This window comes from Lotus japonicus, chromosome 4, assembly GCF_012489685.1.
Source record: "Lotus japonicus ecotype B-129 chromosome 4, LjGifu_v1.2".
Taxonomy (NCBI): domain Eukaryota; kingdom Viridiplantae; phylum Streptophyta; class Magnoliopsida; order Fabales; family Fabaceae; genus Lotus; species Lotus japonicus.
Window position 1 is genome coordinate 81,057,225 of NC_080044.1, and position 12,177 is coordinate 81,069,401.

At 34.7% G+C, this 12,177-nt stretch overlaps 1 protein-coding gene across 3 annotated transcripts; it reads right to left on the bottom strand.

Annotated features, from left to right (window-relative positions):
* Positions 1 to 6,822: 6,822 nt before the first annotated feature.
* Positions 6,823 to 8,742, bottom strand: LOC130714266 (bidirectional sugar transporter SWEET4-like). 3 transcript variants are annotated; one of them, XR_009011208.1, is made up of 4 exons: positions 8,611 to 8,728; positions 8,459 to 8,495; positions 7,370 to 7,489; positions 6,826 to 7,263 (listed from the first exon to the last, which is right to left on the bottom strand). XR_009011208.1 is itself a non-coding variant. In XM_057564166.1 (3 exons), exons 1-3 carry the CDS (start codon positions 7,790 to 7,792, stop codon positions 7,093 to 7,095), a joined length of 324 nt encoding a protein of 107 aa, XP_057420149.1. In that variant the 5' UTR covers positions 7,793 to 8,449; the 3' UTR covers positions 6,823 to 7,092. The 3 variants fall into 3 exon arrangements, 1 of the variants encoding a protein (XP_057420149.1); XM_057564166.1 differs by lacking the exons at positions 8,459 to 8,495; positions 8,611 to 8,728 and adding an exon at positions 7,760 to 8,449 and having other exon boundaries at positions 6,823 to 7,263; XR_009011209.1 differs by lacking the exon at positions 8,459 to 8,495 and having other exon boundaries at positions 6,824 to 7,263; positions 8,611 to 8,742.
* Between the last annotated feature and the right edge of the window lie 3,435 nt (positions 8,743 to 12,177).

A 12,177-nucleotide genomic window follows, 5' to 3' on the forward strand; every position in this document is an offset into this window, starting at 1 on the left:
CTTCTTTGTCCTCTTTGAGTTGGGATCAATGAGGTTTTCGAGAGATTTCGCTTTCCTGTCTCGCGTCTTGCCTGCTTCTTTCAGGAGCTCAGCCAGCCGACGCTTCTCATCTTCAAAATCAGGATTTGCTATTCCAAGCTTTTCTTCCCTCAACTTAAGGACATATTCTAAGATTTCAATTGCATCTCCCACTCTGAAAAGTATGCCATCATATCAGGTTTAGAGCTAAAGACCTCAAATTCAACATCAAACATAAAGAATCTAGAATCTTGCTCAGACATACAAGTGTCATGGGACAAACAACATATCAGGAGAATAACTACGAATCCATCCTCATGAAGAGAATCTAAGGATAAAACATGAGAAAACCAGATGATTCCACTACCACTAATGGAAGCATTAAAGTACTATACTCGTGGCGTGAAGCACAAATATACAGCACCAATTCACAAAGCATGGGGTATGGGATTTATAACCAAAGGTTGTTGAACTCAACACAGGTATAGACAAAAACCCTGCAATCATGCAGGCCAACACATAACTACAGTAGTAACAAGTACACTTCTTTTCCAGTCAGTCACTTGGAGCATGTTTGGATTATTATATATAGTTCCCACGTCTCAAACTCCAATTTGGGGTGTGAAAGCTAAGTTTAATCTACAAACAACATGACTTATATTTGAACATCATTTTGAGTCTCATGACATGGTCTAAATCAAACAATGAATCACAAACTGTAATCCAAACATCACTAAATTGCAAGTCTCTTGCAATGCTAAATCCATTAACTCATTTCTACTTCATGGCTGCTTTAAAAGGCAACAGTGTCATTTACTCCCCACCTCTGTCGTTTTGGCCGAAATCTATGCAAAACGCTCTATCCCACTCCCGCTCGGTTGAGCCCTGTGACGTCACATTCCGACGAAGGTTCCGCCGCCGAGTCTCCTTCTCCACCTCTACTTTCTCTTGACGCTTTCCTGCCATGGTACCAGGTTCCACCGCTCAAGGTATAAGAATGGAATTGAATTGTTTTTGAAAACTGGAATGGAATTTGTTTACTCGTTTGAGATTTGCAGACTTGGCAATTGGAATTGTTCCGGGTATAAGTGAGGTGTGTATATTTTTTTTTTATAAGCATGAGGTGTGTATATATCATTACTCGTTTTTAACTATGTCCATAATTTAAAACCGATTTTTAACCATATCCATATTTTTAAAACTGGTTTTGGATAATAACCAAACCATTTAAGTGGTTTTACAGCGGATATCCATATTTTGAACACCCCTACCCAAGAGCTGAACAATTTGATAAAAAAAAGCTTTTGTTTGATGAAAGTGGTACGACCGTAGAGTTTGAAAGCAACAAAAGTATATAAAATATTTAAAGATAATATTAGATTGTGTGGTGAGGGTGAATCCACATGAATGAGAAGTAAGAAAGTACACAAAATAATGTTATATAAAAGAGCTTGTAAAGTTGTGTTGATCCTGGGGAGAAAAACATGAGAGAGAGTGAGGAACTATTAGAGCATCTCCAATGTAAGGTTCTTAATTCTTATTTTGGAGTTAAGAACTAAGAACTAAGAACTTTATTATTAGAGGTGCTGACATGGACTCCTTAGTTCTTAAAAATAAGAACTCAATTCTTATATAAGATGTTTTGCTTTTTGAGTTCTTAGCTTAAAATATTAATTATTTCTCTCTCATCCAAATCACTTTATTACTTTATGAGTTTTGTTTTATTACATTATGAAAATAAAAAGTATAAATAATGTGGTTGGTGAGACCAAATGAATAGTTGTAAGAACTAAGAACTAAGAACTCATGATTGGAGCAAAATTGCTAGAGAATTGCTTAAACACATGTGATAATACGGGCCCACATGAATAGTGCTAGGAACTAAGAAATAAGAACTAGCATTGGAGATGCTCTTAGAAACTAATAATATATTAAATGAGAGAGGGATTATAAAAAATACCAAGTACTGGGAAGAATTTTCAAAATGAGGGAGGGACCATGGCCACGGTGGGCCACTACTTCCCTCCGCCCCTGGTGATAAGGATGGTGGTGTTTGTGGGAAGATGATGATGGGATGATATTTTCACGTGCCCCTCACATGACCTCTCACATTACTTGTTTAATTCAAAAATATTAATTATTTATCTAGCTTACTTGTTGACATGGGATGCCGTGCCATTTAATGAGGGCACATTGGTGAGTGTTGTAATTTTTTTTTGGAACATTTTAAAAATTGAGGATCACTTTTGAACAATTGTGTTAGATTATTGACTAAATGCTCAATTAAGCATATTATTTATTATATAAATTACTATTTTTTTTTTAAGTTTCTAATATTTTAAAAAAAAATTATTATTTAAATTTCCATTATTAATTAAAATTCGATGAAAATTTAAAAAAAAAAAACAATATGATAATGATATGTAAAAGCAAAATTGAGACTTGACCTTCATTAATATTTGGTCAAAAAGTTATTAGATCAACTACTAGAAAATAATTAATGGGACACTTTTTATTAGTTATGATTAACAAGAGCATTATTGGAAAAAAATATTTAGTATAACACAAATTTTCATTTGGTTCTTATAAATAAGACCAGAGGTAGTGTTATATTAAATATACTAATATAAAGATTGCAAAATAATAGATAAAATTAAATCATATATTATTAATCCTAATTTGAGGAAAACTTAAAAAACTACATAATAATGATGAGTAAAAGCAAAATTGACTTGACCTTTATTAATACTTGGTCAAAAATTTATTAGATTAACTATTAGACATTATATCAAATATACTAATATGTAAATATTGTAAAATAATAAATAAAATTAAATCATATATTATTGATAAAATCATATATTATTAATCACAATTTAAGGAAAAATTAAAAAACTATATGATAATGATAAGTAAAAGCAAAATTGACTTGACCTTCATTAATACTTGGTCAAAAATTTATTAGATTAACTATTAGAAATTATATTAAATATACTAATATGGAAATATCGTAAAATAATAAATAAAATTAAATCACATATTATTGATATCATATATATAACGAAAAGAATTATAGTTTTCATCTTGTAAGAAAACCAATCAAATTTTAAATTCTTCAAAATGGCCGGGCGCGTCTATTCATATCATCTCTTGGTTTTATGTCTTGCTTTGGTTTTGATTTCAGGTAGGGGTAAAAGGTTTATATAATTTCATGTTGCATTCTAATGAACAATATGCCAACTATAAGTGGAATATAATGCATTATTCTTTTCAATCTATAAACGAAACCAAATATTCTTTTAGATAAGTAGGACTCAGAATGATTTTTGAAGATATTGGGAAACTATTGGTTGGTTTCTCTTTCACATATATTGTGTGAAGGTATGCTCTTCCTTATTTCCTTGACAAGCTTGGCGCTAGAACATGGATTAAAAGTTATGTTCTTTTCATAGCCTTTATGAAGGCGAAATTTTCCACTCCTGAGATTTGACTGTATGAGTACTTTCTTTTGTAGGATATAGTTGTCTTTACGGCCGGTTTCCCTTCTTTTCTTATTCTTCTTCTTTGTTTTTATTTACCCGAAAAAATGTTTGTTTTAAAGAACTTTTAATGTTTATTAATTTTTTAAATGCAGACCTTACGGTGGCTTATAGGGTGCACTTGCATTCAATGTCTTGCACGGTGCAAGAGCACCCAAAAAAAATAAAAAAAGAGTAAAGTTACGAAAACAGCCCTTCAATCTTCTCCTTTCTCTCTCCCTCTCCTCGTTGATGGCACAACACGCCGCAAGGCCCTTCCGTGCCAGAACTTTTCTGTCGTCGTGCCGTCGCCGCAAGACGTCCTCCTCAACGGCGAGTACTGCGACATCTCATCTCCGTCATCATCGCTGACACCAATTTAGAGAAGGTGAGACAAGGGGCGTTGCACATCTGGGTGAGAACCACCACCACCACCAATTTCCCACCTTCTTCCATCATCACCAACCTCCGAAATCGCCAAGATCTTCATCGACCCATTCATAGGGATTTACAGGGACTGAGCTATTGTCCTCCGCTGCCGCAAGACCCATTCACAGTGATTGAGCCATCTTCATTGACCTTAATTTCGACCCTCTCAATTATTTCTCTCCCATCCCTCTTCTTCTTCTTTCAACTATTTGTCAATTTTCTCACTGCTACTCCTGTTGATTTTACTTTGCCCAAATTGTATCATTGTATGTATATGTACAGTGAAGCAACCTTGTGAATTTCGTTTCATGATTTATCCCTCTTTTCCTCTTGAATAGTGTTTTTCATTGCAATAACTTTTGTAGAGGGTTATGGGTTTTCTTCTTCTGCAAAGGGTTATGGAATTTAGATCTGGACATAGTTGTCAAATACGTTGGTGTTGTGGGTGGTGAAGAGTGGTTGCGATTTTCGATTTATTGACTCGAACTGTTTTTGGAACCGACAGTGGCAAGGAGGTAGGCCGGAAATACCCACGGTGGCGTGACGGTGGACGGCTGTCGTCGGCGACGACGGCTTAGTGGCTGAGCAGCGTCATCATCAAGAGAAAGCAAGAGGAAGGAGACAAGGGCATTAATGTAAAAATTAAAATAATTATAATTAAGTATAAATTTAAAATTAAAGGGATCTTAACAAAATATGCGGTTTCTATGGCAAAAAACCATTCATGCACCGGTGCAAGACTTTGCACATAATGCACCCTATACGAAACCAGACCTTACTATGCAAATCCTCAAATAAATAATATTTTCTTATTTGATAAAGTCATAGGAAAAATGGTTCATGCACAAATAAGGTAAAGAACTTTTACAATGTCAAAAGTTTATACATTTTACATATTTAAAATTTGATTAGTTAACAATTTAAAAAGTATTTACACCGTTAGTGAATCATGACTTAACTCTCTATAGATAAAAGGAACCTCTTGTTTATATAAAATTTAACTGACTTTATGTTTGATGCAGGACTAGCGATCAACCATGAGAATGATTTTTTTGGAACGCATTGCATAGGTAATTGCAAAAGTATACCTGCTTGCAGTGCGCTCTGTGTTGGTCGAGGCTATCCAAAAGGTGGAACCTGTTTTGGCTTTCCGCCAATTAAGAAGCTTACACAGTGTTGTTGTACTAAGTCATGAGAATTTTGTTTCCTATGAATTAAAAACTGAAGAATACTCATAAACTTATATTAGAAATAAGAGTTTAGACAAAATTTCATGTAATTGCAGCATCCACCAAAAAGTAAGGTGGTGAACAAATGCACTATTTATAATTTACAAAGTACTATAAAGTATAAACATCAATTCAATCATCAACCGTTGGTATCAATCAATAAAGGAAACTTTGAAAATTTTCATAGTATTTACTCACTATCCTTCATGATAAAAAAAAAACTAAATTTGTCAACGTAAAAAAATTGGTGAATTCCGTGGTACCCATATTTTTTTTCGGGTGTGGTACCTCGTATAGTACTTTAAGTTATAATTTTGTTATTTTCTTAAATAAAATGGATGATTTACTGTTGCAATTTTTAAGAATTTAAGTTCAATGAGTCAATGAACTAATAACATATTGTATTTAAGTTTGTTTATACTGTTCAATGCACAATTTGAAAAACTACGGTTTTATGTTTAACTTTCAACTTTGAGAGATCATCTAAGATCCTTTCTTGTCAGGATCTTCTTTCTCCATGCCTCATTTATGTTGAACCTTGCAAATCTTCATCCATCATTTTATTTTAAGTTTAAATTGTATTATTTTTCTATTAATTTATATCATTCTGGGTACCACGCCTTAATCTGGCTTAAGGTACCACAGTAAGCACCAAAAAATTATAAACTCAATTCACTATACTATTTTTTAGTTTTTCGTGTCTTTTCTCCTATTAGCAATTCGATGCTTTCAAAATGTGAGTAAAAATCATGTCAATTGTCCAGATCTATTATAGAAAGAACTTCACATTATAGAAGAATGCGTGCAGCAGCGGGACCTGTTCAAGAAGAAGAGGATCACTCATTTTATGTTACTTATTCCACCACCATTTCTTCTAATAACTTTAATCTTCTGGAACCAGATAGGTCAGCCAGTTCTTTGGGTTGGACATCACAAACAGATAGATACTCAATCAGTGTGGCTACAACCTAAAGTGCAAACAGAAGGACAAATAAACTAGCTTTGTGGGCTCTGGACCAAAACAATGGCCCACACATTTAAGTTGGGCTGAGCTTTAGTTCAATACAAACTATAAAGTTTAGGGTTGACAAGATTTAAGAGCATATGTTAATGCTGATCATAGAAGACAAGTGGAGATTTTAGATGGAGATAAGTCCTTTTGAAACTGCAACCTTATACGCAGAAGTCATTGGCCATAACATTGAATGAAAATTCAGTCCATTCAATCATAGAGAAGAATGGAGCTCAACTACCAGAGAAATACCATTTTCTTCTATGTTTATGGTCCAGTTCTATCACCACCACCCCATTCAAGCATGCTAGTAATTCATAATTACCTTAAATATATGCACCCGAAAACCATGGCGCATGCATGCATATAAGGTTCATCTGAAGCGTAATTATAATTTGATTCCTACATTGGTTCCATTCTATGGTGGCCAATTATTAGAAATGGAGTGCAATGATTATGACTGGTTGGTGCAGCGCGATACGGTTTCTGTTAGAGTTATGATTGATTCACACTTTTATAAAATTTCACTTCTGTTGATGTCTATACACGGCCCTGACACGACCCGGGCTCAAGTTTAACTGTTTAAGCACTAGCACTACACACACATTGGTAAGAGACATAAATTCTATACACACACACCTTGTATTTGTGAAGTCTCCCTGATTGATAATACAAAGATATATATAAGTTTAATATATGATGACTCATGTATGTGCTTACAAACATTGCTTCAGGCAATGATGATTGATGACATGTCATCTTAAGTAGAATAGAAACATCTTAACAGAGTTGGAAAATGAAAAAAAAAAAGATAGAGGAGTTCATTCTCAATGATCATGAGATGAGAGGGTAGAAGGTTCTGTCAACCATCAATAATCCATCATGATCAATTATTTGGTTTGGATCGTTGTTCACCATTACCAACAACCACCTGCGAGAGATCCACCTCCGCCTTGGTTGCTTTCCTTGCCGCTATCTGCCGCTTTGTCGACTTGTAAAAGGTTGCATATAGAATTAGTCGTGCCACCGAAAACAAGGTTCCAAGCGCATTTGAGACCTGATAGTTAAGAAAGCACAATACCAGTAGTCTTTTATTCACTATTTTGTTATTCTTAGGGGGAAGAGAAAACCATAAAAAGAAAAAAAAAACTTGAAATTCTTACCATGATGAATAGGTCGAAACGGATGAGAGCATAAGTGGTCCAAGCCACACCATTACCAAAAGAGGCAAGAGATATGAATAACGGCATGTACTCAACACTTTTGGTCATAACCACTAGTTTCTGCACCACGAAAAAAAAAACATTAACAATGTGATTACTTGAAAAAATATATATCTTTACATTTAACACTACTATTTGTTAAAGAGTTTAATTTTGATGCACCGACGGTTTTTTTACACCGTCAACCAATCAGATTTCAAGGATGTGACATGTCAATTAAAAAAATTAAATGAAAAGAGAGATTTTCTCACATCCTTGAAATCTGATTGGTTGACGGTGTAAAAACGGTGCATCAAACTTTTTCTGTTTGTTAAAATGATCAAATTTCACCTTCTTTTTCACAAATAGACCAATAGCTAGCATTTTTTTATAGCATTGTATTCTCTCTAAGATCAATTATATGTATGCCCATGTGCTTGTCAGCCACACTTTTTCAGTCCACCAAGAATTGATTCAATGCGGGATAAAACTGTTAACGTGTATGAGACATTTCTAGGTTTTAGTAGTATTGATTTTGAAGAGAAAGAGAAATCAATACAAATATACTAAACATGAATGAATTCACCCGAAACTAGAGATTTAGGTAGTTTATAAACATGAATGAAAATTGAGTTCAAGATTTTATGGACCTTATTCAATCATAGAGATAGAGAAGAATGGAGCACAACTACAAGAGAAATACCATTTTCTTCTGTGTTTCTGGTCCAGTTCTATCACCACCACCCCAATTCAAACATGCTTAATTCATAATTAACTTAAAAACATGCACCCGAAATTTGCATGATTGGAGGACCGAAGAGAACAAAGTATCGCAAGCTAAGTTACACAAGATAAATAAAACAATCTCATAAAAATTCATTCACTCAAACAAAAATCTGCTTTCAACATTTCCAGGAAAAGGAGGACAGGATGAAATTTTGTGGTAGAGCTAAAAGGTTACAACACAATTGATAAAACAATTAACCAAGAAAAACAAATGCATGAACAAATATCAAGAAACAGGGAAGCTCCCAAATGATGCAAGCTTACACTGGGGACAAGAACAGGAAGCCTGAGATGATGTTTCCTGAAGTTAAAAAGAACAAACCGTGGGGACATAGATCATCAAGAATGAAAAATATGGATTATGATATATGATACAAATTAAAAAGTTCATAAAGAAATTAATTTGATCAACGTACCTATGATACCAACTACTGTTCGAGCAATATCATCTGTTGTTGCTGCAGTCATGGTTATATCAGAACGAAAGAATGTTTTAATTTGTTTTGTGAGTATATATGATCAGTGAATGAATATATCTATATATATTAGAGTCGGTGAATAAAGGAGAGAGTAGTTCCAAAATAAAACTAATTGTATTATATGCTGAATAAATCAGCTGGTTGATCACATGCATGACATGTGTTGGGGTGTGTACGTAACAAGTTGCTACAATCAAAGGGATATATATAGAGAACCAGAAAGATTTTTGTCACTGTCTCAAATCTGTAGTACTAATACTACCACTGAGATGCTTCAGACCCTACTTAGCAAACGCCACAGTTATCAGAAAGCGACTTGCGCTAACTTTCAATTCTTTCACGGTAAAAGTAACAAAATATTACTTCTAAAATTAGATAACAAACCTTTGTGGTAACTTGGGCAATTATTATTGGACATGGGACATGTCATTACAAGGTCAACTTCTGAAATGTCAAGTAACCAATTACCTCAAAAACTTAAATTATTGGCTAAGGACCACATGAATGATTTTATAATATATATATTCAAACACACTCTTTTATGCAAGAGCCTTTTGTGCTTGAAGCGTGGATAAATGCACAGTTCCACCCTACCATGTGCTTAAATTCTAATTTTTAATTAGAAAGTGATGGGAGCAAAGATTGAACTTTAGACCGCTAAGTCATAGAGACTCTAACATCATGTTAGGGAACCAATTATCCTAATAGCGTAGGGCCACATGAATGGTTTCATAATATATTTTAACATGAAGAAAGTAGAATTATTTTATTTATTTTTAAATAAGCTCTCAAGAAAGTAGAGTGAAATTGATTGTAAGACACACTTCACTGCTTAAGACCCGGCTCCTTGCCTTGGAATCATTTTCCTTATTTACCCTATTTAACTCTTTTGTGTTCACAAGTTTTGGATGCATAAGAATGAGGACCAAGTACTAAATTGCAGAGATGGTTCCTTTGTCCTTCAAGTGAACACAAAAGCTCGAACTTAACAGGCATGAGGTGTTTTGAGGAAAAAATAATTCGAGGTTAATTTTATCAATTACCATTTACCGCCTTGTCTTTATAATGCTTTTGCCAATCTGATAGCAACCATTCCAACTTTAATCTCTTTGGTATGACAGCAATTGTATCTAATTTATATTTATAGTTAGTTAATGGACCCATGAACATAAAATTCATCCCTAATTCACATTTAGTTACGACAAAATGAGACTGTCTAAATGATTCATGAGATTGCAATCATATAGGAGATAAGTGAGTTATATTTTTTATGTTTTATATATTAATTTATTTATAAAAAAAATTCATTGATCCATTAAATTATGGATTAGTAACTCACATGGATTATTTAGAAAATCCTAGATAGTAAAAGTTCACTATTGAAAAAGTTTCTAGCTTTTACATGTGCAAATAAAAGATGAGATAATGTTGGTTGAGATTTTTTCTTTTGGGGGTCAAAATGTTGGGTGAGATTGTCTGCCGATAAAATAAGATAAAAATTGATTGAAGACATGAGTGATTGTATTTTCCTCCTGTAACCAAAAAGACATGAGTGATTGTGATTTACAAAGGACGAAATAAATTGCGTCATCAACATAATAATTAAGTAAAGTTGCTTGTCTAATTATTGGTAAACCAGTATACAAAATGAAATTGACTTTCTTTTGAAGCATGTGTTCTTTGAAGCTTCCATAACATGGTAACCCACTACGACAACACAACACTTAATAAGAATCTAATCCAACACTTTTATCTAGTCCAAAAAGAAGAAAATAGAACACATAATGTTAGAAGAAAAGTAGCACATGTAGGGAATATATAAGGTTCACTTGAAGCGTAATTATAATTTGATTCCTACATTGGTTCCATTCTTCTATGGCCAATTCTGTGGTGGCCAATTATGAGAAATGGAGTGCAATGGTTATGACTTGCTGGTGTTCGATTAAAGTTATGATTCATTCACACTTTTTATTATATTTCACTTTATTTCTACTTTCATGTTCTATTTGTTTCTATCTTCACTTTCAATCAAACCATTTATCACATCTCTTATATCACATCTTCACTTTTATTCAAACCATTTCACTCTATTTCCACTTAAAGAAAGTGTAAATGGAACTTTTTCCTTTTCTTTAGTAGCTAATCCTCAACAGTAGACCAATATGAAGTAGTGAATGCATGTCTTGTTTTTTTCAAAGAGATTCATCATTCATTCATACAAGCAATACGTAAAGAGATTCATTCATACAATCAATACATAACAGCCTTAATGGGCCATCAAACAAACCACAAACAGAAACAGATAGATACTTCACTCAGTGTGGCTACAACCTAAAGTGCAAACATAAGGACAAATAAACTCGCTTCGTGGGCTCTGAATCAAAACAATGGCCCACACATTTAACCTGGACCAGAGTTTTGGTTCAATACAAACTATAATATTTTTTTAGGGCCTGTTTGGTGCGACGTATAGTATAAGGCTTTATAGTATAAGACCTGATAGTATTAAGCATGATAGTATAAGCCCTGATAACTTTCTTATACTATCCAGCGTTTGGTCATACTCTGTATAATTTACCATATCGTTTAAATTAATGCAATTTTATGTTTAATGAAGTATTGAATAATGATATATAATAAAAATCAAATATGAAGGTGATTATAACGGTGGTGGCGGTGGTGATGAAAGTGGTGGTAGGTTAGTGTTGGTGGCGGCGGTGGTGACAGTGGAGATAGGTTGGTGGTGGTGGTGGTGGTAAGGCGGTGGCGGCTGCGCTAGGGTGGCGGCTACGGTGGAGGGTGGAGGCAATGGTGACGATAAGGTGGTGGTTGTGGTGTCGGTGGTGGCGGTGGCGGCAACACCGGTGGTGGAAGTACGATGGTGGTGGCGGTGGTGGTGATCGGGAGGTGGCGGTGGTGGCAACGATGGTGGTTGTGGTGTTGACGACGATAGGGTGGTGGTGGTGGTGGTAAGGCGGTGGCGGCGACGGTGGAGGGTGGAGGCAATGGTGGTGGTGGTGGCGATAGGGTTGTGGTGTCGGTGGTGGCGGTGGCGGCAACACCAGTGGTGACGGTAGGGCGGCGACGGTGGTGATCGGGTGGCGGCAACACCGGTGGCGGTGGTGGTGTAAGTTGGCAGCAATGGATGGTGGTGGTGATGGTGACTTATACGCCACAACTTTATCATGCATTATCCATCACTCACATGATGGATTAAATAATACGTCATTTTAACGTATAAGGAGACTTTGATGGATAAAATTATACAATACAATGCCATCACCAAACAATGGATAAACTCATAATGTATTGTATAAGCTTATACTATCATGCCTAATACGGTGTGCGAAACAAGCCCTTAGTGACCAAAAAAAAAAAACTATAATGTTTTCAGTGAAATATCTCCTTTTAAATAAATGTATGAAAGATTGACCAAAAATAAATTGTATGAAACGGCTGACCAAAATAATCTATGATGGAAGGGAACTACTATACCTTCTAAAT

Bases quoted from the DNA above. Each gene is read 5' to 3' on its own strand.
- LOC130714266 (XM_057564166.1), bottom strand. From the start codon at position 7,792: ATGCTAGCTATTGGTCTATTTGTGAAAAAGAAG. The intron at 7,490-7,759 runs GTGAAATTTGAT...TTCGTGGTGCAG, and splicing joins GTCTATTTGTGAAAAAGAAG to AAACTAGTGGTTATGACCAA. The intron at 7,264-7,369 runs GTAAGAATTTCA...CTTAACTATCAG, and splicing joins GTTTCGACCTATTCATCATG to GTCTCAAATGCGCTTGGAAC.